We start from the raw sequence: 25,218 nt of genomic DNA, 5'->3' as shown, positions 1-25,218 counted from the left end.
TGATATCCTCCTTTCCAGCATAGTTCAAATGCAGGAATCAGGGCCAGTTGGGGGTTTGCAAAAGAACCCTACATGCTTGAATTTCTTGTAGTTACAACAATAATAAATTACAAAAAAATTGTTTTTTTATTAAAAATAAACATATATACACATGCAGCTGCCACTTCTGGGCATAACAAGCTGGATCTCCCATGCTTTCTTGGCACAGTGGCGGTTACACGGTATAAGAACCCGGGATGCTCAGTAAGTATTTAATAAGTTCCAGTCTGCCGCAGTAAGAGTCACACACTGACGCTTTGCAGATGGAGTGGGAGGAACAACTTCCTGTGCTTGGTCGTCACAAGATCTCTTGTGTGAGCTCGGTCCTGGATTAGAGGAGACCAGAGCCCTCTGCTGACTTTGGGGTTCCTGTCCTTCTTGTCTATAAAACTGCAGGTGTTTGTGGGTCTGTCCCTGAGGATTCTGCATGTGGCACGTTTCTGAAACCTGGTGGTTTATTCGCTTTTCTTTACCATCTAAAACAAAGAAAACAGGGAGCTCCTTTCATAAATTTCTTGTCAGTAGCTTTAAAAAGCAGCAAAACATCCACAATCCTATATGTTCTTTTTTTAAATAAAGCAATTCTGTAGTATTAGATGATACCGACTGCATTCCCCCCCAACTCCAACTCCAATATGTGATTCTGCATCACATCCGCTCTGGTTACAAACGGATCTTGTGTTAGGGTGCATGACTCTCCGGGGTTAAGAAGGACATAGGGGAGGGCAGACTGACCAGCCCGTAGGAGAACGTCCCACTGGAATCTCAGCTGCCTATACAATTAGCTGGTGAGATGCCTCCTCTCACCTCTTAATGTTTCCTCCCTCACAGGAGCTGAGAAACTGCCACAATTACAAGGTTTTTTTTTATTTTTATAACCTTAAGAAACATGTCATTGTTATCTTAAAGGAAATAAAAACTAGAGAGAAAAAACAACCAAACTAAGTCACATTCAGCTGCTTTTGCCTCTCACTTAATTCCTACATAACTACCAATTGAATTATGCAATTTTAAATGATCGCTGAAGCCTGAAAACATACATTTTTAACATGTATAAGTAGCTTTTCCCCTTGGGACGTCTCCTGAACGTCATGTTACCCGCCCCTCGGCCCGATATCGTACAGGTAACATCATGCTATGAAGTTAATGTATATCAATCTCTCTGCAGCGACACTCACAGAATTGTTGTGCTACCTTCCTGGATTTTAGGGCTTCCTTTGGTTTAGCGGCTTGTATAATAGAATTCGCCCACTGATGCAAAACCTACAATAGAAGAGCAAGAAGAGTAACCAGTCGCAATGCCTTCTTACAATGTAGAACAATGATAATAATACAGAGAATTAACGGACCTCAATCACCATTTCATATACTTTGTGTCGGTACATTCGACCCAATAAGAACTGGGCACGTCTTATATATGTGAACTCTGCCCCCTGCAGAGGTCACCAGTATGACCTGTGACCCATGTAAGGGTCAGCAAGGGGGGGGGGGGGTGCAGTTAAATAAAACAGTAGCACAGTAGGTACCTGCTCGGCCCAGCCCTGTGTTCTGCATCCCGCGTGATTAAACTGCGGTAAGGGTTCCTTGGAGTGGCGTAATCCAGACCGAGTCAGGATCCTGTGAATTGTTACCCTGGGATCCTACAAACATAAATAAAACACAGATATGTTTCTATTGTGTATAATATTAGTCACAGATTCTGAGCCCGGCAAATTTTTATTTGTACAGAATACCACATTCGATAAGCAATGAAATATTTATGTAACTTGCATAACAAAGTTAGTGCAACAGGCACCAACACTGGCTCTAACTTAATGTAGCGTGGCCCGGGTAGCCTCCAAGATCCGCTGACGTCAATGAATCCGTGTTCCCTGCCATCAAGGTCAAAGTTACAGTGTATCAAACTAATCCCAGTGTGTGAGAGCGCACACTGAGCTGCGTGTGAGAGAGCACACTGAGCTGCGTGTGAGAGCACACTGAGCTGCGTGTGAGTGTGAGAGCACACTAAGCTGCGTGTTAGTGTGAGAGAGCACACTGAGCTGCGTGTGAGAGAGCACACTGAGCTGCGTGAGTGTGAGAGCACACTGAGCTGCGTGTGAGTGTGAGAGAGCACACTGAGCTGCGTGTGAGTGTGAGAGAGCACACTGAGCTGCGTGTGAGTGTGAGAGAGCACACTAAGCTGCGTGTGAGTGTGAGAGAGCACACTGAGCTGAGTGTGAGAGAGCACACTGAGCTGCGTGTGAGTGTGAGAGAGCACACTGAGCTGCGTGTGAGTGTGAGAGAGCACACTGAGCTGCGTGTGAGTGTGAGAGAGCACACTGAGCTGCGTGTGAGTGTGAGAGAGCACATTGAGCTGCGTGTGTGAGAGAGCACACTGAGCTGCGTGTGAGTGTGAGAGAGCACATTGAGCTGCGTGTGAGTGTGAGAGAGCACACTGAGCTGCGTGTGAGTGTGAGAGCGCACACTGAGCTGCGTATGAGAGAGCACACTGAGCTGCGTGTGAGTGTGAGAGCACACTGAGCTGCGTGTGAGAGCACACTGAGCTGCGTGTGAGTGTGAGAGCACACTAAGCTGCGTGTGAGTGTGAGAGAGCACACTGAGCTGCGTGTGAGAGAGCACACTGAGCTGCGTGAGTGTGAGAGCACACTGAGCTGCGTGTGAGTGTGAGAGAGCACACTGAGCTGCGTGTGAGTGTGAGAGAGCACACTGAGCTGCGTGTGAGTGTGAGAGAGCACACTAAGCTGCGTGTGAGTGTGAGAGAGCACACTGAGCTGAGTGTGAGAGAGCACACTGAGCTGAGTGTGAGAGAGCACACTGAGCTGCGTGTGAGTGTGAGAGAGCACACTGAGCTGCGTGTGAGTGTGAGAGAGCACATTGAGCTGCGTGTGAGTGTGAGAGAGCACACTGAGCTGCGTGAGTGTGAGAGAGCACATTGAGCTGCGTGTGAGTGTGAGAGAGCACCCTGAGCTGCGTGTGAGTGTGAGAGAGCACCCTGAGCTGCGTGTGAGTGTGAGAGAGCACACCGAGCTGCGTGTGTGAGGAAACATAAGGCAAAATCAGACATCTAGCCGTGACCATCTCACTGTGATCGGCATCTGGCCGCCGAGGAACCCTCCCCCACAGCCGCTCCGCCGCTGGACACTCAGCCGCTGACCGTTTTGCCAATACGATAAGTTAACAAGGTGTTTTAGTGGTCAGGGTATGGGGTTAAGGATAGGGGTTTGGCTTTTAGGGCAAGCGTTTTTAAGGTAAAGGCGTAGCGTTAGTGTTTAAGATTAGGGTTTTTTAGGGTAAGGTTTGGGGCTTACCTTGGCAGCGAAATGGCTGGCAGAGAGATATCCCTGCGACGAGGTGAGTGGCGGCTAAACACTGGCCGCAACCAAATGTCCTAGACCGACATTTGGTAACTATTGTTATGTTGTAACATGTTATTTTTCTTCTTTGGTCTCCTGTGTTTTCATGTGATGGGCTTGTTAATTATGCATAGGAAGAGGGACACGCCGATTATTTTACAGGCAGAGCTCAGGGTATGAGCGCGAGTTCCACTGAGAGGGCGATGTAACACTGTACAGGTAGGGAAGTTCTGCGCATGCGCAAGGCGCAGACTACCTGCTTGTTAACATGTCTCACCTGCACGCCCGTCCCAGAAACGTCTAAGAATTGAAGCTGTTTAAACGCAAACAGGAAAGTGACTCCCAGGTCAGTGATATTCGGGTTACCTGGAAGGGAAACAGGGAAAGTCAAACATGGACATGAAGGTCTTCATTCAACAGTCATTCATATTGAAAAAGCGATCCCAGCACAAAGCGGCTCTCAGCTGTAATATGGGCGGCGAAGGTGCAATGATCTAAAGACGTAGCCCCTGGGCCTAAGACATGGGTGAGTCTCTGTTGCTGAGAGCTCTCTGAGCCCCTGCAGCTAGTTGGAAATTCATCATGCTGACAAAGCGATAGTGTGACTCACAAGGAGCAAATACATGAGAGTCCAAAGGTGAACCCCTGTCCAGATGCAGAAGCTTCAGATGACTCCAATTGGTTGAACATGAGTACTGTATTATTTATGAACGATGCCGCCTGAAAAAGAGACTTGTGAGGTCCGAGAAAGTCACGTGCAAACTATCCCTCATCTATAACACTGACCTATCTGCCATCACATTCAGAGCCACCACTACCTGCACAGGAATCTAGAGAGCAGCAAAATGTAATCACGCAAGAGCTGCCATCAAACCTCCAGCTGGTCAGGATCCTGCAAACCCCCCAGGATTCCAGACGTGTGTGGCACAGGGTCAGGCACAGGCCACAGCCTTATTCCTGTCTTTGTCCCTCCTCTGCCTGCACCACGCAGTCACTGGATGCGTCAAGAAGAGCATTGACATAGTGGCAGACTAAAAACTCACAAGACAGATCCAGCACCGTCAGACTCCCAAGTCCTCTGTGCAGGACTCTCAGGGGAGCGGTCATTCTCCTGATCCCAGCGTCTGACAAGCAGTTATCCTTCAGGTACAGCTCGTTCAGGCTGCAGAGGAAGAAACACATCTCAGTATCACCAAGTGACAGACTCCTGTGCGTTATTTACACAGCACTAGGTGCCAACACAGTGCTGCAATATCTAAATAAATGAACTGACCCCAACCTCATCTTTGGAAGTAAAGGATATCACCGTGGGGCCCACGGGCTACTACTCCATCCCCTAGGGTGCGGTAACCTATTGTCCCCACATCTGGACAACTACTACCCCACCACCAGGGTAGTAAGAAACACGCCCCAGGGCTGCTACCCCACCACCAGGGTAGTAAGGAACACGCCCCGGGGCTGTTACCCCACCACCAGGGTAGTAAGGAACACGCCCCGGGGCTGTTACCCTACCACCAGGGTAGTAAGGAACACGCCCCAGGGCTGTTACCCAACCACCAGGGTAGTAAGGAACAATGTATTTAAAAAACGTCCAGCACTCCCAAAATGAAATTTGAAACAGTAGAAGTTGCAATAATCAAATTTGCATTTATTGGGACATAAGTCACCACAACAAAAAACAAACAATGTTTCAGGGTTGTACAACAATATTACACAGCCCTTATGTACGTGTATATAATGCGTGCACAGTACAGAAGGACTGTTTAAGTGTAATATTCCTAAACAAATCCGAATAAGTGGGACCTAACCCTGAAACGTTCGTTGTTTTTTTTGTGGCGATTGTCCCAATAAATGGTTCTTTGATTATTGCAAGTTGTACTATTTCATTTTAATTTCTGGAGTCCTAGGCATTTAAATAAATGACTGACTGACACACACACACACACACACATACACAATGAATCACTAGTAAGTTTAAAGACAAACCAGTGCTGCTGCTTTGTATAAATCATAAACTAGACAGGTTCATGGAAAGCAGTGTCACAGCTGAACATACATTAACAGGGGAGGGACACGTTAGTAAACCACTAATCTTACACGGCAGCATTGCTTGTTTAGTGAACAATGTGATCCTCTGAAAGTTAAACAGCTGTTATGTACAGAAATACAAAGTATGTCTAGCACATTACCCAGCTCTTGTAGTTTGCACCCCTTAATGTACAACAGAAAACATATTCCTGTTATCAGAACATCAGGACCTCTCAGGATCTCCAACCATTAGCAGAGAAGCCTTCTCTGAGCAGGACTCTGGGTGAAGCGCACACAATGTGTATTACAGGAAGTACCTGTTCATTGCCCCCGTGGTGAGGTGTCCGAGCAGCTCATGCTCGTCTCCCAGTTTACAGCACGACAGGTCCAAGCATCGGAGGCCCTGGAACGATTTGATCTCCTCCAACCTCTCAGACACCAGCAGATATCTGCACAGAAACACCAAAACACCTGTTTCAGCTCAGAATGATCCCTTCCCTCCACCTTATTAGACTATTAATAGGATTTTAAACCAGGAGGAACGTACGAAGTCCCGTTTGTCCTAGTAATAGGGAGAATCGGTGGCACCAGACTGGAGGTGACCCCGTGTCTGCAGGACTGTGCAGAGTTTTACTTGCAGTTTGGGATTTCCTTCTCCAGTGACAGATTCAAACATTTCTGGGTGTTATATTTCCACGGGGCACGTCTCATTACCCATTGTACTGGAGACCTTTCCTGTCTCTCACACTGCTGATCATGTACTCTGCACTTGGGCGTCTTCCCCTCCTCTCTTGGTGAACTAACCCAGGGGGGCTCAACTCCAGTCCTCAAGCTGCGCAGGTTTTCAGGATGTCCCAGCTTCAGCACAGGTGGCTCAATCAGAGGCTCAGTCTAAGACTGAGCCACGTGTGCTGAATCAGGGACTAATTGAGCCACCTGTGCTGAAGCAGGGATATCCTGAAAACCTGACCTGGTCGTGGGGGGCTTGAGGACTGGAGATGAGCCCCCCTGAACTAACCCATTCATGTAGTTTTCATTATCTTCCTGCTGATACCCAAATCTATCTGTCCTCTCCATACTCCTTCCCATCTTCTGTATTGTTAATCTCTTGACACTATCTGTCCCCAACTGTTCAAGGGACACCTAGAATTAATATATGAAAGAGTAGAGATCATTATCCTACGGTTAGAAAGGTTTCTCATAAAAGACACTGGCCTCTGAAATGTTATCTTTAAAGAAACTTAGACGCAGAAAATGTATTGGGAAAAGAGGTATAGTGAACCACAGCTCAATGTACCAACACTGTGCTTCTGTAATATCTCCCTTTCTTTCTGTACTGTTTAGGAGAGCAGTGTCACTATCTGCTGCCCCCCGAAGAGCAGTGTCACTGTCTGCTGCCCCCCTCCCCAGAAGAGCAGTGTCACTTTATGCTGCCCCCCCCCAGAAGAGCAGTGTCACTGTCTGCTGCCCCCCCCCCAGAAGAGCAGTGTCACTGTCTGCTGCCCCTGCCCCCAGAAATGCAATGCCACAGTCTGACTCCCGCCCCCCCCCCCCCCCCGGAAGAGCAGTGTCACTATCTGCCGATGCCCCCCCTGCCCCCCACTGGAAGAGCAGTGTCACTGTCTGCTGTCCCCTCCGACACCTCAAACGCATCATGTCCAAAATAGAACTCATCTTCCAACCCACCAATTCCACCCCTACACTCAGTAACCATGAATGACTCCACCATAGTCCCAATACCAAGAATGTATCTTTCGACTTATCCCTCTCCTGTATCCTACACATACAACCCCTCACCAAACCCTGCCACCTCTGCAATATCACTGGATTTAGCCAATTTCTTTCCCCAGAATCAAAACATCTCACTCCGCTCCCTCATATCCTGTTTTGACTCCTGTAATCTCTTCCTTGTTGGTCTTTGTCTAACCTTTCTGCCACCTCCTATTCCCCCCCCCCCCCCCCGCCCACGCATCTACTCTAAAATTTTGCTGTCTGACTCCTATTTCACACAATGTTCTTACCCTCTGCACAAGTCACATTGGCCCCCAGTACCATGCAGAATTAAATTCAAGTTTCTAGCTCCCCACAATGCAGTCCCTCCCTATACCTTAGAACTCATCTCCAAATACTCTCCTAATGCCATCTATGATCTACCCTTATTACCTCCTTCAAGATGGCAGCCCACCCATTAATTACCTTTGCTGCAAAACTTTCCCTTCCCCGGGGCTGCTGGAACTATTTTGTGACTGGGGGTGCTGTGCTCCATGGGTTTACAGACATGCACCCGTACGCACGCGCGCGCGCACACACACACCCCAATCTGACAAAACATGGTGGTTCTCCATTCTGCAACTACTGAAATAGAAAACTTGCTTTAAACCCTACCAAGCGGCATGCAATATGCTGCAGGGCCCTCTGGAAGGGAAGTAGCCATGCTTTATGTGAACCAGTACTGCCTGTATGTACAATGCCCTAGCAACGTCTGTCAATACCTAAACGTGCCAATTATACCCTTTAATTAACTGCAAAGAACATTGTGCTGTTTGATTATTAATTAATGTTTCATGAACAGAAGGGAACTGCATTAAAAAAAAAATACAAACTTCCAAGTATGGTGACTGTATTTGTGTATTGTTGCAATTTCAATGTTCTATAAAACAGGGTTGAATGTTTGTACGAGTCCCTCAAATACCTGCTGTCAAAGAGCCCCACATTTAGCCTGGGGACTGAAATGTAAACAAAAGGTTTCCATGTAACGCAGAAGAAGTTCCAACCATTAAACACTTGTGACTTTCTATGAACAGGAGGTATGTTAAATTGGCAATGCTAACTACCCAACAGGTTGTGTTATATGCACATTACATATTGTAACCTCGTGTAGAACCACACCTCGCTACTGCTGGGAATCAGTGTAAAGTCACCCGTCTCAGACCGGTCAGGCAGTCCATACAAGAGCATCAGTACTTTAATATGAGGGACTTTACCATGTAGAATTGTGAAAACAACATTTTCAAGTCCTCAGAGTGGGGCCCGAAACTTTGCAGCATATTGCAGGCCCCTCCGAAAAAAACCCTATTCATACAAAGTTGTGTTTTTTTTATATATAATATCTATATATAGCAAGTAAAAAAAATCACTTGTGAGCACATTCACATGTCTTAGACAGGTCTGCAACCCTGACTTTCAACCATTATCCCCAGCAGACAGTGCTTCCACGGCAGCAAGGGATTCTGGGAAATGACATGCAAATGAGCACACCCTGTCACCTTTTGCCTGTAAACCATTTTTACATGGAAAGCTTATAAGCTAATGCTCGCTGTTGAGAGAGAAAGAAAGAGAGAAAGTTTAATTTGATTCCTGGACTCCATCAGCTGTTCCAGAGTGTCCCAGCATGGAGGCAGAGACGCTGACATCCATCGTCTCCATTGTTGCTTTTTCTTTATGAGATCGAGAGAGGGATCGAGATCGAGATCGAGAGAGAGAGATTTCGAGAGAGAGAGATATCTAGATCTATCTGCATCTGCACTTATCGTATGTCTTGCTCCTTGGCTGGGTTAGGGGTCAAGGGTCAGTGTCTGGTTCAGAATTCACTGAGTCAGAATCGGGATGTACAGGAGGAGAGTGCAGAGGTGAGGGAGTAGGAGGGCAGAGGTGAGAGTGCAGGAGGGAAAGAAGGCGCCTAAGGGGGTAGAGCAGAAGGTCAGAGGTGGTTTGAGGGGTAGAGCATGAGGGGCAGAGGGGGTGCTGTCAGGAGTAGAGCTGAAGGGTTACCAGGGGCACAGACGGGCTGGAGCTTGAAGGTTATAGGGGTGCAGTAGCAGGCAACAAACTCACCTAAAAGATGCTGGACCCCTTCAAGTCTCCTCTCTTTTCCTTCTCCAATGACATCAGCCTGATCAGAGCGGAAGTGCAGAGAGAAGAAATCGAACACAGGCTGCAGCCAGGCAGCACAGGGCAGGGGGGAAGAGACACTGCACCCTTTGGGGAAAAGCTAGGATGGCTGAAACCACCCCACTTCCCACGTGCCTGCCCTTCCCACATTTAAACAATACCTGAAAACTCAGTTCTTCAAGGAAGCACGTGCATCATGCCCCTGATATCCTTACCCCTCTATCACAACACTTATCTTCTTAAAGTGGATATGGAGCAAAAAGTGACACACCAGGAGTGCTCATTTGCATGTCATTACCCAGAATCCTTGGCTGCTGTGGACACACTTTATGCTGTGTGATTATGGGGCAAGGCAGGTTCAGGGATATAAGACGTGAATGTGCTCATAAGTGTTCTTTGTCATTCCTGTACAGTGGAGAGAGAACTTATTTTTGAACACCTATCATCTGTTACAAAGCTAAGAGTTGACAGTTTTATTGTCTCCCTTCCCAAGGTCTTTGCCCTATGCTCCACATAGGGGACACATACTGTTTCATTGGAGATGGCGACAAGAACTTGCCTCGAGTTGCCTTCTAACAATATACAGGAACATTTGCGCTCCCCTCAAGCACCAGCTCTGAATCCAGACAAAATGCAATCTTGTATATGCCTATATTCATGTTTTATTTCCCCCCTCACGCTTTATTTCTGTACTCAAAAAATGCACAAAAATAAACAGTTGAGGGTGGGGGGAAGTAAGCTAAGGAGCATCCCATCTTCCAGCTTCCACCTTCATAACAAACACACCACCCTCCTTCTCCCCTATACCTTGCTTCCACTACCCTTCCTTGCCGATTGTAATCCCCTCAGAGCAGAGTTCGCCTTACTTAAGTACCAAATGCTAATGTTATGATTGTTTTACTATCTTTCTACCCCATTGTTCTGCATTGCAGAGGATGTGGGCACCTTATATATAATCTCTACTACATCTCACAACTCATTAATAGACCCGGGAACAGTTTGTGTGATCAGGTGCCGGTAACAGCCTCCCCAGAGTTATCCGCACACCTTGGGTGCCTCAACGCTGCATCACGTACCTGCCTCGCAGACACAGTGAGGACAGCACCAGCTCTCCGTACGCGTCGGTGAACTTGCGCAAAGCGGCGAGGCCGCTACAGGGTTCGTGGAATTTGTGCCTGGCCTCTGCCGCAGTGAAGAGTTTGTCCGCGATCTGCTCAGGAAATCCCAGCAGAGAATCTACGTGCTGGATGTTATCAGCAATGAGATCCAGCGCTAGGCTGAAGAGGGACTTGGCGGAGTAACGCAGGCTTCCCCTCTCCGTGTACGTGAAGATGAAGTGTTTCTCCCTCTGTCTGTGGGTGTCCTCCTGCTTGACGCACAGCTCTACCATGAAGAGACCGCAGGGCCGAGCCCTGAGCGGAGCGCTGTGTGACCCCGCCAGCCGCAGCTGTCCGTTCTCACGCACGTAGATCTGTCCTGTGTCCTCTGAGCTCTGAGACATAGTCTTACATAGGAGGAAAGAGAATCGTTACAACATTCAGAAACCCAACAACACATCCATACCTGAGGTCCCCGTGCAGCCGCTCCCTTTCCCTAACCTTGTGCCCTGTACTATGAAGGAGAACTAATACTTTCATTACCAAAAATGTGCCTGCATCTCATCATCATCATTTATTTTTTAATTAAATACAGGCCTCCCCTTTAAGGGGACATTTCAATACTCAGTTTTAGAACAACTGCAATTAAATACAATTATTTTGTCACACAAGAGACAGACAGGAAAAAAAAACAGAGTTATAATAATAAATGGAACGGAAAAAGTTTGGAAATGTAGAGTTTTGTGTCTGTGAACATTAACCTGCCGCAGGGAGAACCCGCCTCTGTCCTCCACAAAGCAGTGCTGAGTACCACATCCTATACATACCCTGGTCTGCGCTTCACTTCTGCAGGGAGAAAACCCCGGATCCTCTGTCGCCCGGAACCTTCATTCCAGACCAGTGCTGCCGGTCACTAAGGACGGACTTCCGGCTGCACAGAGCTACTTCCGGGAGCGGAGTGTGGTTACTAAGCAACAGCTTCACAACTAGGGAGAAGAGGGCCGAGATATATAGACGGGTGTTGGCCGCGTCCCCCTGTGTCTGTGTGACATGACTCGGGCAGGTGATGTGTGCCTGAGCTCCGCCGGGGCCCAGGTGACACTTGCAACATCCAGCGATGAAAGACACCCGCCGGAGCACATAATAGACGGGTGAGGGGCTCAGCGATCACATGTCTGACTTCTCGGGGGTCACTGTTGACTTCTGATCTTCTGTGTTTTTTTTCTCTTAGGAATCCAGAAACATTCTGGACAACAACAGGGATGTTCCCTCAGGAATTCATCATCAGCCTGAGAGGCCTCCTGAAAATCAGCAAGATCACCCTGCAGAGCACATGGAGTAAGGCTGAGCTCAGACAGGCTGCTACGCTACCGCGCGTCCGCGAGCCTCTGTCTGCTGGGCGATGTGTGCTCATCCCCAGCAGACAGAATGACGCGATTGGAGGCGGGACCACGCCAGCCATTTAATTTAAAAAGAAACAAAGTGTGTGTATTGTACGTCTTTATTTATATAGCGCCAAAAGTGTACTCTGTGTGTTTGTGATTGGCTGGTGAAGTACACGTGATGCGGCTGCACTTGAAATTACAACTTCAGTTGTCTTCTTCAAGTGCAGCGGCAACAACGCTGTACTTCGCTGCCGGGTGTCGTTTTCAGTTGGAAAACTCCCACACACGAAAGCGAAAGTGGCGAACGTGTGCGCTCACACGTCGCATTGTCTGAACTCAGCTTTAGACTGAGCGCGTGCCGTGAGCCTCTCGTGCTACCCCGTCACCCTTTTTCCATGACCTCACCCTGCGACTTCTCACTGTTCTCTTTTTGCACCCTGATGTTTTCTATGGTTATGTTTTTAGCAGTAATATAGTTACATAGTAACCACACCAGCCATTTAATAACTTGTAATAGTAATAACTTGTACATTTAATTTGTGACTGATGTAATGTACTAATAATGAGGAAACCCCGCTGCAGCTTAATGTATCTGGATATGTTGGTAGGGTGAGGTGCTGTGGGTGATAGGATAGGTAGAACAGCAAAGAAGCAAGAACCCAACTAAAGCACTCACTACCCTAAATGCAGTATGAGGATAAATTAAAATACATATTTTAATGTTCATCAAATTAAAATAATGGGGTTTAAAATCCAAGGATAAGACACACACATTTAATCCTATGTTGAGTGCGTGTAGCACTCTGGATTATATATTGATAAGAACAAATGAGGGAGATTAGATCAAATGTTCTTAGGGAAGCTGGTATGCAGTATTCCCTACAAGGGTGTTCTTTGGTGAATCAGGGATGAGGAGGTGGTGTAGAAACCTGCCTATATAGAACGGGTGTAGCCCGTGGTAATAAGGGCTAAAAGGCACTCGTTACTGGCAGTAGATAGAACAGCTTACAGATACCAAAAACGGTGTGGCTGGTTGTGTAATGTATAAATGTATGTAGCCTGGTGAGGTTAATGATTCCCCCATCTGTTTATATTCCAGTACGAAGTTTACGAATTGAAAAAAGTGTCTCCAAGGAGCCGATAAATTTTGAGCGCTTTGTGGAAAGAGGTGAGCAGCTGTGATAATTCTGTAGTATCGCCCGTCACATTTGCATTTAATTACCTCCCCCGTTTCTTTGAATGTGCACAGAATTGTAATTTCGCATCCCAGAAATACAACCCATTTGTGACACTGTATAAATAATGTATGAAGAGGAGACACGCATGAACATACCTGAAAGGAAAATCCGTTATTTCCTCCCCTGGCTTCAGAACCAAAAGGAACCTATTCTCTGTAGAGAAAACTGAAGCCTTGTGACCGGATACACTATCTGCAACCGTTTTGCAGCAGACTTCCCAGGAAGCTTCACGCCCTGCAACTGTTATCTCCGGTCTTCGGTGAACTTTTCAGGCCTGGGAGACGAACAAAATGAAACGTAACGCACGCCAGGTTTCAAATCCTTTGTCTCAATTTATTACTCATAGGGTAATGGTTTTTATACAGAATAAAAAAAGATATTAGTTAGAGGCGTGACATAGGCGTATCATAGGCGTGACATAGGCGTATACTAGGTGTGTCTTGGGCGTAGCTTTAATTAGAGGCGTGATTTAGGGGCAGGACATATTAGTGGCGTGACTTTTGAGACGTGTCCCTTTTCAATACAAGCAATGTTCTGAATACATAGCTTATTCATTGTCTGTTATCAAAAGAGACCTTGAGTCTTAGCAACTATATTTCACTACCTTGCTTCTTGCAGAGAACTATGCTATTATATTCTACTAAAACACCAGGAAATTGACCTTACAAAAGTATCTAGTGATATCCTGGCCAGGAAGAATGAAATGCAATTTAGCAGAGAAACTGAGTGCATTTATGAATTATATTTCAGCAAAAAGGCTGACTACAGAATCTTAACTAGTTATGACCATACAAAATGGAAGCTTAACATGAGTGCAGACTCTGGCCTGATATACTGGTCCTAACAATCCCTCCTTTTCGTTCTCTAAAAGAACAAATACCCTTACTAGGTACACTTCTCTATGACTATTGCCTTATGGGGACCAATAGTATCATAGACTCTGTTCATGGCCACATATGAATTATTAGTTGCATACATGGCGTGAGATGAAACTGTAGGTTTCCTTGAGACAAATGAAAGCATTGCACACTTAGCACAGTGAAAAATAACAAAAATTGCTGCGATTATACTAATCACTACAATAAAACCATAGAGAATTTTCATACCCAATTCTCCAATCCCACTTCTGACACCAAAACTGAAAGGAAAATCCGTTATTTCCTCCCCTGGCTTCAGAACCAAAAGGAACCTATTCTCTGTAGAGAAAACTGAAGCCTTGTGACCGGATACACTATCTGCAACCGTTTTGCAGCAGACTTCCCAGGAAGCTTCACGCCCTGCAACTGTTATCTCCGGTCTTCGGTGAACTTTTCAGGCCTGGGAGACGAACAAAATGAAACGTAACGCACGCCAGGTTTCAAATCCTTTGTCTCAATTTATTACTCATAGGGTAATGGTTTTTATACAGAATAAAAAAAGATATTAGTTAGAGGCGTGACATAGGCGTATCATAGGCGTGACATAGGCGTATACTAGGTGTGTCTTGGGCGTAGCTTTAATTAGAGGCGTGATTTAGGGGCAGGACATATTAGTGGCGTGACTTTTGAGACGTGTCCCTTTTCAATACAAGCAATGTTCTGAATACATAGCTTATTCATTGTCTGTTATCAAAAGAGACCTTGAGTCTTAGCAACTATATTTCACTACCTTGCTTCTTGCAGAGAACTATGCTATTATATTCTACTAAAACACCAGGAAATTGACCTTACAAAAGTATCTAGTGATATCCTGGCCAGGAAGAATGAAATGCAATTTAGCAGAGAAACTGAGTGCATTTATGAATTATATTTCAGCAAAAAGGCTGACTACAGAATCTTAACTAGTTATGACCATACAAAATGGAAGCTTAACATGAGTGCAGACTCTGGCCTGACATACTGGTCCTAACAATACCCAACGTGGACAAAGAAAGGTGTCTGGTCAATTCCAGCTGCTGCACTTTCCCTCGGTTAATCTGAGCTTTTCAGGTTGTTTGTTGGCCCAAACTGCAAGTTATTCCTAGATATTATTGTGCACATTATCCGCAAAACTTCTGCAGTGGTGAGTGTTCTGTGGAAAGTTACAGTATGAGAAGAGATTTCTGGCTGATCACACAGAAGGAATCTCATTCTATTTATCAAAGTATTTTTTTTAAGTCTTGTATAGCGCTCAGTGTACGCAGCGCTTTTCGTAGAATTTGACCGACGCCGTTCCTGCCCTGTAGAGCTTGCAATCTGTTTTGTGGCTAAGGCACAGGGAAATTGTGACTTGCCCAAGGTCACAAGTAGCTGACAGTGGGATATGAACTTGGTTCACCTAATTCACAGTGTCATTACCACTGAGCTTCTCCTCAAGCCCCATCTGATAGTGAGGTGTAGACAGGTCTACATGCCTGGGCACCTCATCTCTTCTTCTATAGAAGTCGCCAATGGACAAGTATTTATTCAGCACAAACTGCCTCTGCGTATTATATATTATGTCTATAACTATCACCAGCTAAATTGTTAACGATTTACATAATCTTAAATTTGTATTATTTTGCAGATTAAACGCAACAGAATTAACTCCTATTTCACTCTGTCCCGCCTTTGCCAGTTCAAAGAAATGGGGAATACAGGCCTACCCAGCACAGAGGATAAAACATCAACTAATCAGGCTCCAACAGCCACTACAAGGCTGCGTGCTCTACTCCTCACAGCAGGCCAACGGGGTAGGGTCTCTCCTCGCAGGTTTTATTTTTCTGGTTTGTCTGCCAGCCTGCCCAGAGCTGATGGAGACTGATTCGTTGAAAGTTTTGTCCTAACCCCAACTGGGGGTGTTAAATACCTATTTCTTTATACTGGCATAAAGGGACTAGAAGAAAAGTGGAATTATTCTTAAGGTTAATTCCCTGTGTGCGCACTAGGGTTCAGTTATAAACACTTCACTTTCTCCATTCTACCAAAGACCCTGTATTGTGAAGAAATTGTTCAACAATCAAAAAATAATAAGCATGCAGAGGGAACTGCAACTTTAACATTTTGCCATTTATTTATATCATGTAGATGTGTAGTGCAGTACTATTTGAGGACACACAATAAGTAGGAGGATGAGTAATGGTTATTATGGATGCAGTGGGTCAGGAAAGTTCAGTCCACTGGTTACACTCTGGATATGTGACATGCCGTTATCTCTCACTCCAGATCTCGAGCACGTGGACAGGCAGCTCCAGGTCGAGGAGTTTCCAGTAAGTACTGTACCTGGCCCGGCACAGTCATGTCTATTATAATTTAGGGACTGATCTCTCTTAACAGCAATCAGAACTATAATAAGTTCGATATAGAACTTATCTCTGAACTATGCAGGTGAATATTCTGAGCTGAGCGCTGATGGATTTATTCTGAATGTTTACTGTCCATGTTCACCTCATACTGACCAAACTGTACATTAGATGTGATCTGCAGCCAGCACATTAAGAGTTGGTTACAGAAGTTCTGTCCCTGCTGAGACTCAGCTTGTTAATTCACTCCGTGGGCTGCCACTGTCTCTGGAATTGTCATCTGCTAGTCTGGACTAGGCAATTCCTGCATCCTTATACAGTACTATGTTTCTTCTCCTGCACTCACTGCATGTGCCTCTCTGCCCCTGTGTTCCCATCACATCCAATGCTAATAACAAGATAAGGAACTATCTCTACTATATTTTAAAGTGTGTGTTCTTATTGAACGGATAATCAGTGTGATAATTAACCTGCCGGGGATCCTTTATGATTTAGTTACGGAATCCTTTGATTTTTTTCCCCCCAGCTCGCTGGACTTCAAGTTGCTCACTTGCGTTTTGTAATCCTGTCCGGATTTGATCATTTTGTGTCTGTGTGCAGCGTGTCGGCAGAAGAGGACGTATAACTCATCCTGCTTTACTCCACTTGATTGCAGTCCTGCCTTTATCTCCCAGTGCATTCTGGGAACAGCTGTCAGTTTTAACTAGGTTAAGCAGGACTGCAGTAAGGAAGATTACATCGGAATGAAGTGGCCCTGATAGAACTGTCAAGTTTTGATCTTGTATGTAAAATATTTATATATTTCTTAATAAAACATGAGTGTTTTCCACTTCACATCAGTTTACATCACATGTACAGTCTGCTCTCAAATCCATGGCTCACATTCTGCTTTAGAAGACGTGACGCAAACACCGCACAGTGTTCAGTAAACTTCATCCCATGTTTTTGTAGCGCAATGTCCATATCACCAGAGGTGCTGTGAGTGCACAAGAGCTTCTACTTCTGGGAAACTAAAGGAGGGAAGCAAGTACTAACACATGAGTTTCAGAATATGTATCTGGTACGTAAAACAGAACATACAATCTATGTAACAGAAGGAAAATCTCTCCCAGCATAAAAGCAGAACAGTATGTAACAGGAAGAGCTCTTCCTCCTCATAGCAGGAGAGACACCGGTAAGAACATGTTGTTGAAAAATATCTTATTTTTTTTTCTGCGTTCAGAACACACAACTCCTACAAATATTTGCAATATCAGGTGGGAACCGTCTGGGCTTTAAGCTACAACCATCACAAACAAAATATTTCTGGAGTCCGTTTCTGAGCACTCGTTATGGTCGGGAACTTGTTGATTGTTCTGCAGTGACTAATTTTAATTGGATTATTTCATTTTCTCAAGAACAGAGCGCACTTCTTCTGGTTTATAGCCCCATGGACCCATGTTGCCCTGTAAAGAAAGCATAATGAAGCATATAATATTCCCGATACAACATTTCTGTCTCCTTCTGAAACCTTTCAAAACGCTAAGCTTCTTTTAATCTCCTACAGTGCGCCTTAATCACCAATGAAGATTATACATTCATCACCTTCTGTTTTATTATCAGTGTAAGGATTTCTCTTTATAAAATAGCCCTTTTAAACACATCTCTGTGTGGCTGATGAGACATTAGTTTCCTGTTATTACTCGTAATTAGTCCAAACAAAACATTGGTCTCCTAGTAATTAACCTCGCTGCTAGAGAAACAAAACGTTTAGTGTCAACGTGTACATTTACTGGAAATAGGCTAACACGGCTGCCCTGAAGGTAATTTAGAAACATTTGTTTGTCCTCTTTTTACTTGTGTAGAAAAGTTTTTACACTTTTACATGTTAATGTTGCTGCACGTACAGTGCTTTATTCCTCCTGCCAGAGCTGAAGCGGCACAGAGATTAGAGAACTCACATCTTCTAACAAAGGAAATAGAAGAGCTGACACAGGATCCCCTTTTGGAAGTGATGTATGTGATGCAAAAAAAGGCACAGAAGCGCACCAAGGGTAAAGATTCGTGTATTAAACATAAAATAACAATTGCAAGTAGTAACTTACATGTAAAGTAAAATTAATCCAGTAGTAAGAGGTACAGGGACATCTGACACAGGTTGATTCAGGACCCAGTGGTAGATGCCGAGGCTCACAGATCAGTCCCGCGCGCTGGGACCAACTGGCTCGGCAATACTCACATGTTTCTTCCGAGTTGCGTCCTCTCGCGATGCCCGCAAGGAGTAGTCCACCGCAATCGCCGTATCTCTACAGCTAGAACACTACATTAACTCAGTTCACACACTCTGGTGCTTTATCAGGACTGCCTGATGAAGCACCAGAGTGTGTGAAACGCGTTGCGGAGTTAATCTTGTACAGGACAGACACTCAGTTGCTCAGTTGACACTAGCCTTCCCACGGAGTTTTGAGCTGCCTTCATCTGGCTAGCTCCAACGGGGGTAGTGTTCTAGCTGTAGAGATACGGCGATTGCGGTGGACTACTCCTTGTGGGCATCGCGAGAGGACGCAACCCGGAAGAAACATGTGAGTATTGCCGAGCCAGTTGGTCCCAGTGCGCGGGACTGATCTGTGAGCCTCGGTGTCTACCCCTGGGTCCTGTATCAACCTGTGTCAGATGTCCCTGTACCTCTTACTACTGGATTAATTTTACTTTATATGTAAGTTAATACTTGCAATTGTTATTTTATGTTTAACTAGCTGATATACCCGGCGTTGCCCGTGATGTAATGTTCTGCCTCCCCCATCCTCCCTCTCAACTCCCTTCCCCCCCTCTTCACAGCTGTTCAGGCTTCCCCCCTTCTCTCCTGACTCCCTCCCCGCCCCCCTCTCTCCCCCCCCCTCTCTCCTGACTCCCTCTCCCCCCCTCTCTCCTGACTCCCTCTCCCCCCCTCTCCTGACTTCCTCTCTCCCCCCTCTCCTGACTCCCTCCCCCTCCTCTCTCCTGACTAACCCCCCCTCTCTCCTGACTAACTCCCCCCCCCTCTCTCCTGACTGAATACCACCCCCCGCCTGTCCGCATCTGCAGGAGGAAGGGGGTCCTTCCGGAGGCTGCCTGCCCACTGCCTGTCCCCCCCGCCGGGGAGGGAGGGAAGTGAGCGTTGGGCAGGAGGGCCGCGCCGCGCTTCCCCTCCGTCCGGGAGCCGGTGGGGGGAAGGGAGAGAGGGGAAGGGGGAGAGAGAGAGAGGGAGAGGGAGAGAGTTGGGTGACGTCATAGAGCTGGGTGACGTCATAGAGCCACCAATCTGATTGGCCAGAGGCTGAGGACCAATCAGATTCACCGCAGCTAGTACCAACCTTTCGATTTTATATATTAAGATACATGAATCTTTACCCTTGGTGAGCTTCTGTGCCTTTTTTTGCATGATTATCCGCCGTTGGAGCTTCTCCGCAGTGGATGTTGGTGAAGGAGGGGTGCCTTCACGTTACAGCAGCAGCAAAAGGAGAGAGTAGATCTACTTCAAGATCTTCATTTTAGGAAGCATGAGCGCGGATTGACTGACTTGTACTGATGTATGTGATGTGCGCCTGAAATCGGCACCTTCTTTTACAGATAATGTCATTAAGGCTGTTACCTTATACATTACTTTGCCCCCCTGCAGGATGTAAAGCCTCTCGGGTAATGCTGCATACTTAGCACTGCACAGGTTCTCCATAGTGTCTAACACCACAGGACAGGAGGGTAGCTCCTCTAACAGGCGCTGAGCTGCGACAAGCCGATCCTGGAGGCTCTGGTGCTTCTTGATAGCCACATTGTTTTTTAAAGCCCATTCATCTGCATGCAGAACAAAGATAACATGTTAGAATACAGAGCTCTTTAATATCTGCATACAAAACAGAGGGGCTCTTAACAAGATCTTACAGTGCTAATTGCACCACATGAAATAGATACATTGATGATGTACATGCATTTTTCAGCAGTATATGGACATTGGTTGTTTGAATATCTCTACATTGGGGGTACTTGCAGTCTGATAATTTATGTACAATGACAAAAAATCCAATAAAAAGGTGTCAACATACACATAATTTACTACTCTTGAAAACCAACTCTGACTGCACAAAGAAAGATGTTGCACTTGCACAGAAAGCCTGAGAGTGACATATTCATCCTACCAACACACAGCATCATCCCCAGAGTCTCATTGATCGTTATCACCGCTCCTAAATCTCTTCACACAGAACACTTCTAAAAGTAGAATTGATGTATTGAATGCCACGCGAGACAAACATGTGGAACCCAAACACATCATGGAAAACCTATAGAATAATAACATGCCAAAAGAAACATTAAACAAATCAGCAGTGGGAGTGAGCAGAAGGAATCAGCAAGACAATATAACATCCCCCACACAGGCTTCCTGTCCCGTCATATTGACCCAGGGCTTCTAATCCACAGCCTCTAGTGTGACTTCTTTCAAACTACATGATGTTCAGAAATTAAATGATTAAACAAACCACGAGGTGAAAGTGCTGGGTCTAAACTGACACTGCGTTATGTTGATAGAGGTGTGAGAAATTCGTTCTGTTGTGTCTTGGTGCTCAGGAAATATGATGCGTGGAAGGTTTTCCTCAGAGCTCAGACCTGTTTAGTGCCCTGAAATATATCCTGTCTTTAACTGGAAGTGGCTGTATACATTGTTTTATGATTGGGTGTTTATATGTCAATATTTGTGGTCATCAAGTTGACACCACTTGGCACATACACCCCTTTCAGACCTATTCAGCACCTATTACAAGATTGGGCATCTTATTAGCATCTGGACACTGCTAGATTCTAGCAATAAGTTGACCATAGAGCAATATCTGATTGTTTGAGCACCACAATACTCACTACATAACTGTTTAATGTGAAACCTTCCGAAAGGGGGGGTGCAACCATTGAAGAGAGGGGTAAAAATACAATCATAGAAATCCCAATGAAAATATACAAGGTAAAAAATGCTCCCTATCTGCACTGTGACGCCGCCCATTTTCTCCATGTAACAGACACTCCGGTCCCCCCCCCCCCCCCACCCCCTCCCCCCGGGTGCTTCTCTCCTACCTGCTGCATGTGCTTCATCAATGTAGATGATCAGGAAATCTGCCATAGAGTTGAAATCCCGAACCAGCTTGTTAAACTCGTCAAGTCTGAAGAGGAACGGGGGTCAAGTACAGCTCCCAAAACTTAGGACCAATGGACGCTGGCCTGGGGGGTATTATCACAAGGTCAAATACCTGACGCAGCAAGAGGGGACATTGCTGAATCCTCATACCCCTTAAACTGTCAGTGCTCCCCTTAATACTTCCACCTTCCTGCTCCACCCTCTCACTACGCAGGTGCTCCCCCTCACTGTGAGGATGTCCCCTTCATACCCCTCCTCTTTATTGTAGAGTGTAGGATTCTGCATTCACAAACTGCACAATACAATAACTTCTCATTCTGGATACACACAGATGTTGCAGGAGACAGAGACTACTGCCTGTGATATGAGTGATCCAGTCCTTCCTGTATCTCCCAGCCCCCCCCCCCCCCCCCCGTCCTCACATTGGGAACAGGCTGTAGGTCCTTACCCTTCAGATAGTCCCAGATATGATGTAGGTCACCACTCAGGCCAACGACAGGCATGTTGGGGGCAGCATGTCCCAGGAATGCCTCATCTTCCAGCCGCAACCACATGATTTGAAGGACAGTCCTTAAAAATTTGTATGTGAAGAAGGTGTGTCCCCAGTCCTCATACTGAAACTTGGGGTGATGGGTGCCAGTCATCTTGAAATGTGACTTCAGCACAGATGCCATGGTTTGCGGAAAAAGGATCATCAGGACTCTGCCAAAAGCAACGTACAGTAAGAGGGAGCAGAGGATCAGACTCTTCTGCACAAACAGAGCTACGGTGCTTATTACCTGGAGCAAGCTCCCCATGCTGAGCACTGAGGAGGCCCAGCAGGTGGCTCTGTAATTCACAGCTCACTTAAGGATGTCTTATATCAGTGACCCAACCTGCATAATGAAGAGGTTCCCCTGGGGCACAGTTGGCTGGCAGTAGCTCTGTAGTGTAGGAGGCTCCTAGGTGTTTCCTTTTTGTAAACACTGGTTTGTGTGGATTTGAACACGGGAGACAGCAAACAAACAGGGAAATATGAGAGTAAACTTAATCTGATTAAAAGGACGAAGTCACCTCCCCATGACACTAGATCAGGAATGACCAACTCCAGTCCTTAAGGGTCACCAGCAGATCAGGTTTTAAGGATATCACTGCTTCAGCATAGGTAACTCAATCAGTGGCTCAGTCACTAATTGAGCCACCTGTGCTCAAGAAGGAATATCTGTAAAACCTGACCTGTTGGTGGCCCTTACGGACTGGAGTTGGCCACCCCTGCACTAGATGATGTACCAAAAGTGAAATATCTCAGAGAAACACAAGCAGCAGCGGCCCCAGGTGTGAGTATGCAGTAGGCCGAGCACATGTCCTGTTCGTGCTGGAGAAGAGATCAACTCAAGTAAACTGGGTAAAATCTTCTCCAGCACAGGGAATGTCCTGTTACCCTGGACTACAGGATTACCACGTCTGTAATCAAGTACTGATTTGTAAGGGAGCTGGGTTTGTGTCCAGTTTTCCAATCAGCATGTGCTGAATCTGCCTAAGAGCTGGGCTCACGTGCAACGCAGCTCACTAATCAGGGTGTGCTGGATCTGCCTGAGAGCTGGGCACACGTTTAACGCAGCTCACTAATCGGGGTGTGCTGGATCTGCCTGAGAACTGGGCTCATGTTCAACGCAGCTCACTAATCGGGGTGTGCTGGATCTGCCTGAGAACTGGGCTCACGTGCAATGCAGCTCACTAATCGGGGTGTGCTGGGTCTGCCTAAGAGCTGGACTCATATGCAACGAAGCTCACTAATCGGGGTGTGCTGGATCTGCCTGAGAGCTGGGCTCACGTGAAACGAAGCTCACTAATCAGGGTGTGCTGGATCTGCCTGAGAGCTGGACTCATATGCAAGGCAACTCACTGAAAGGATTACACCACTTGTGGCAGACTCTCTCTGTTCATATAGTGTGTGCGGCCGTGCGCGTGCACGTGCCACATGCTTTTTGTTTGTATGCTGTGAGCTGTGAAGGTACTGTGTGTTTATGTATGTATGTATATGTGTGTATGTATGTGTAATTTATTAAAAAAACAAAAAAAACTACATTGGTAAAAATAAAATATTTGTTAACATTGTGCATACATACATACATACATACATACATACATACATACATACATACATACACACACATATACATACATTTCAGCGCCGGTAGTGGCGCGAAATCATTCTATTCCCCGTCTTCCCCACTGTCGGCCGGATGCACGCTCACTGCCGTGCGCGGCCCTTGTATAGAAGGGCTGACTAACCTCAGCCAATTATAAGTGCTGCGCGTGCACGGCGTAGCGCATGCGGCCACTATATAACAGCCCATAGTTTATATCCCTGAGCACAGACTCTCTGACAGAGTGTGATGCTGCTATCACAGGCTGAGCCTTTCCACTACTTGCAATATAGTGCTGGGCGACAACAAACATACTTCATTTTCATATTTCATATTAATTTTTTTAAATATTTAAGCTGTTCTCCTTCCCCCTGGATATTTCCTGCTGTAATATCTCACCTAACCACTACCTCTTACAGGTAGGGGGAGGGAGGGTCAGTTAGATTCACCCTGACGAATTTAATTGGATTTAATAATTGGATAATTAAGGTAAACTATTCACTGAGCATCCTAGTTCCCCTCCAAGATGGATGCAGGCCATCTCGCTTATACAGACCCATTTCCTCCAGGTTCCAGCCCCCTGCAGAAGGAGATTTCACCCCTTTGGGTGAAACTACTGTAACATGTATATTATAGGGAGAGGGAGTGGCTCAGTGAGTAAAAGTCACTGACTGGCACTGAGAGTTTGAAGCAGGGGAGTCTGGTTCAATTCCCGGTGTCGGCTCCTTGTGACCTTGGGCAAGTCACTTTATCTCCCTGTGCCTCAGGCACCAAAAACATAGATTGTAAGCTCCACGGGGCAGGGACCTATGCCTGCACAATGTCTCTGTAAAGCGCTACGTATAACTAGCAGCGCCCTCCTGCACTTCCTTGTATAAGCATTTCTCACCCTCTCCCCTTATATGGGCCAAATTCATTCTTCTTCCACCGACTTTGTCACTGTTACTTGCCCCCAGCATCTCTCTGCTTTTGCCCTCCGGGGTGTGAGAAGTTTGTGCTGGCTAATGTAGGTCATTTCGGGTGTTTGTGCAATCGTATCACAAATATTCAGCAGCTAGCGCAGAAACGCAAAGCTTATCGAGAACTGAGCAAGATCTGGAAGGAAACGTGTTATATACAACTCCAGCTAATAACACAGCAGTGCAAACCTAATGAGTATTACACACAAGCTGTCATTTCCAATTAACGTTTGCAGAGCCTATGATTTTATCAATGAGGATCACCCAGGACCCAGGCTGCGCACACGCAAGTGCTGTTATTAGGACGTTGGCTGCTCAGCTTCACTGACAGACGGTCGGTCAACTGTGACAAAAGTGTGGAGATATGTCAGCCTCCGAGGACCGAAGTCAGTGGGAATGTGGGATTCCAGACCAAAGAAAATACATTTAATGGAAAATTACCAATTGTTATAACTGAAGTCTATTTGATATCACGGAGACTGACAAGGTATTTTGGAGAGACAGGGTATTGTTTCTGGGTGACAGGACATCGGGGAGGGAGGGGTGAGACAGGACATCAGGGAGAGGTGACAGGTGACATAATATTTTCACTTGTGCTGGGCCGGTGATCTTGTGTCTCAGTTCTATGTTCCTGATTAGGATAACGCTGCGGACACCCTCTCCGGGAACCCCTTACACTGACACGTGGGGGGCCCAGACACCACAGCGCTCTGTACCCGGG

At 46.2% G+C, this 25,218-nt stretch overlaps 3 protein-coding genes across 10 annotated transcripts; 1 reads left to right on the top strand and 2 right to left on the bottom strand.

The window, feature by feature from the left end:
• Positions 1-95: 95 nt before the first annotated feature.
• LRRC42 (leucine rich repeat containing 42) lies at positions 96-14,149 on the bottom strand. 3 transcript variants are annotated; one of them, XM_075616372.1, is made up of 8 exons: positions 13,127-14,149; positions 10,388-10,815; positions 5,738-5,869; positions 4,436-4,554; positions 3,670-3,758; positions 1,566-1,679; positions 1,218-1,302; positions 96-515 (listed from the first exon to the last, which is right to left on the bottom strand). In XM_075616372.1, exons 2-8 carry the CDS (start codon positions 10,810-10,812, stop codon positions 241-243), a joined length of 1,239 nt encoding a protein of 412 aa, XP_075472487.1. In that variant the 5' UTR covers positions 10,813-10,815; positions 13,127-14,149; the 3' UTR covers positions 96-240. The 3 variants fall into 3 exon arrangements, with proteins under 3 accessions (XP_075472487.1, XP_075472486.1, XP_075472488.1); XM_075616371.1 differs by lacking the exon at positions 13,127-14,149 and adding an exon at positions 11,236-11,357; XM_075616373.1 differs by lacking the exon at positions 13,127-14,149 and adding an exon at positions 11,170-11,232.
• On the top strand, positions 11,346-17,103 carry IFT25 (intraflagellar transport 25). The gene is made up of 5 exons (XM_075616384.1): positions 11,346-11,559; positions 11,640-11,746; positions 12,893-12,961; positions 16,193-16,236; positions 16,796-17,103. Exons 1-5 carry the CDS (start codon positions 11,459-11,461, stop codon positions 16,892-16,894), a joined length of 420 nt encoding a protein of 139 aa, XP_075472499.1. The 5' UTR covers positions 11,346-11,458; the 3' UTR covers positions 16,895-17,103.
• DIO1 (iodothyronine deiodinase 1) lies at positions 14,383-25,199 on the bottom strand. 6 transcript variants are annotated; one of them, XM_075616382.1, is made up of 5 exons: positions 24,939-25,199; positions 21,858-22,111; positions 21,349-21,492; positions 19,880-20,079; positions 14,383-17,279 (listed from the first exon to the last, which is right to left on the bottom strand). In XM_075616382.1, exons 2-5 carry the CDS (start codon positions 22,102-22,104, stop codon positions 17,202-17,204), a joined length of 669 nt encoding a protein of 222 aa, XP_075472497.1. In that variant the 5' UTR covers positions 22,105-22,111; positions 24,939-25,199; the 3' UTR covers positions 14,383-17,201. The 6 variants fall into 6 exon arrangements, with proteins under 6 accessions (XP_075472497.1, XP_075472496.1, XP_075472495.1 ...); XM_075616381.1 differs by lacking the exon at positions 24,939-25,199 and adding an exon at positions 24,211-24,819; XM_075616380.1 differs by lacking the exon at positions 24,939-25,199 and adding an exon at positions 22,189-22,424.
• Between the last annotated feature and the right edge of the window lie 19 nt (positions 25,200-25,218).

The sequence above is a fragment of the Ascaphus truei genome, chromosome 10 (assembly GCF_040206685.1).
Source record: "Ascaphus truei isolate aAscTru1 chromosome 10, aAscTru1.hap1, whole genome shotgun sequence".
Classification (NCBI taxonomy): Eukaryota; Metazoa; Chordata; class Amphibia; order Anura; family Ascaphidae; genus Ascaphus; species Ascaphus truei.
This window is presented reverse-complemented; position numbering and strand designations above follow the sequence as displayed.

Coding starts and splice junctions, on each gene's coding strand:
- LRRC42 (XM_075616372.1), bottom strand. CDS start 10,812: ATGTCTCAGAGCTCAGAGGACACAGGACAGATCTACGTGCGTGAGAAC. Junction 5,870..10,387: donor TCACTGTGTCTGCGAGGCAG/GTACGTGATGCA, acceptor GTTTCTGTGCAG/ATATCTGCTGGTGTCTGAGA. Junction 516..1,217: donor GAAGGTAGCACAACAATTCT/GTGAGTGTCGCT, acceptor TCTTTGTTTTAG/ATGGTAAAGAAAAGCGAATA.
- IFT25 (XM_075616384.1), top strand. CDS start 11,459: ATGACTCGGGCAGGTGATGTGTGCCTGAGCTCCGCCGGGGCCCAGGTG. Junction 11,560..11,639: donor CCGGAGCACATAATAGACGG/GTGAGGGGCTCA, acceptor TTTTTCTCTTAG/GAATCCAGAAACATTCTGGA. Junction 11,747..12,892: donor CACCCTGCAGAGCACATGGA/GTAAGGCTGAGC, acceptor TTTATATTCCAG/TACGAAGTTTACGAATTGAA.
- DIO1 (XM_075616383.1), bottom strand. CDS start 22,206: ATGGGGAGCTTGCTCCAGGTAATAAGCACCGTAGCTCTGTTTGTGCAG. Junction 21,435..21,857: donor TATCTGGGACTATCTGAAGG/GTAAGGACCTAC, acceptor GTTCCTCTTCAG/ACTTGACGAGTTTAACAAGC.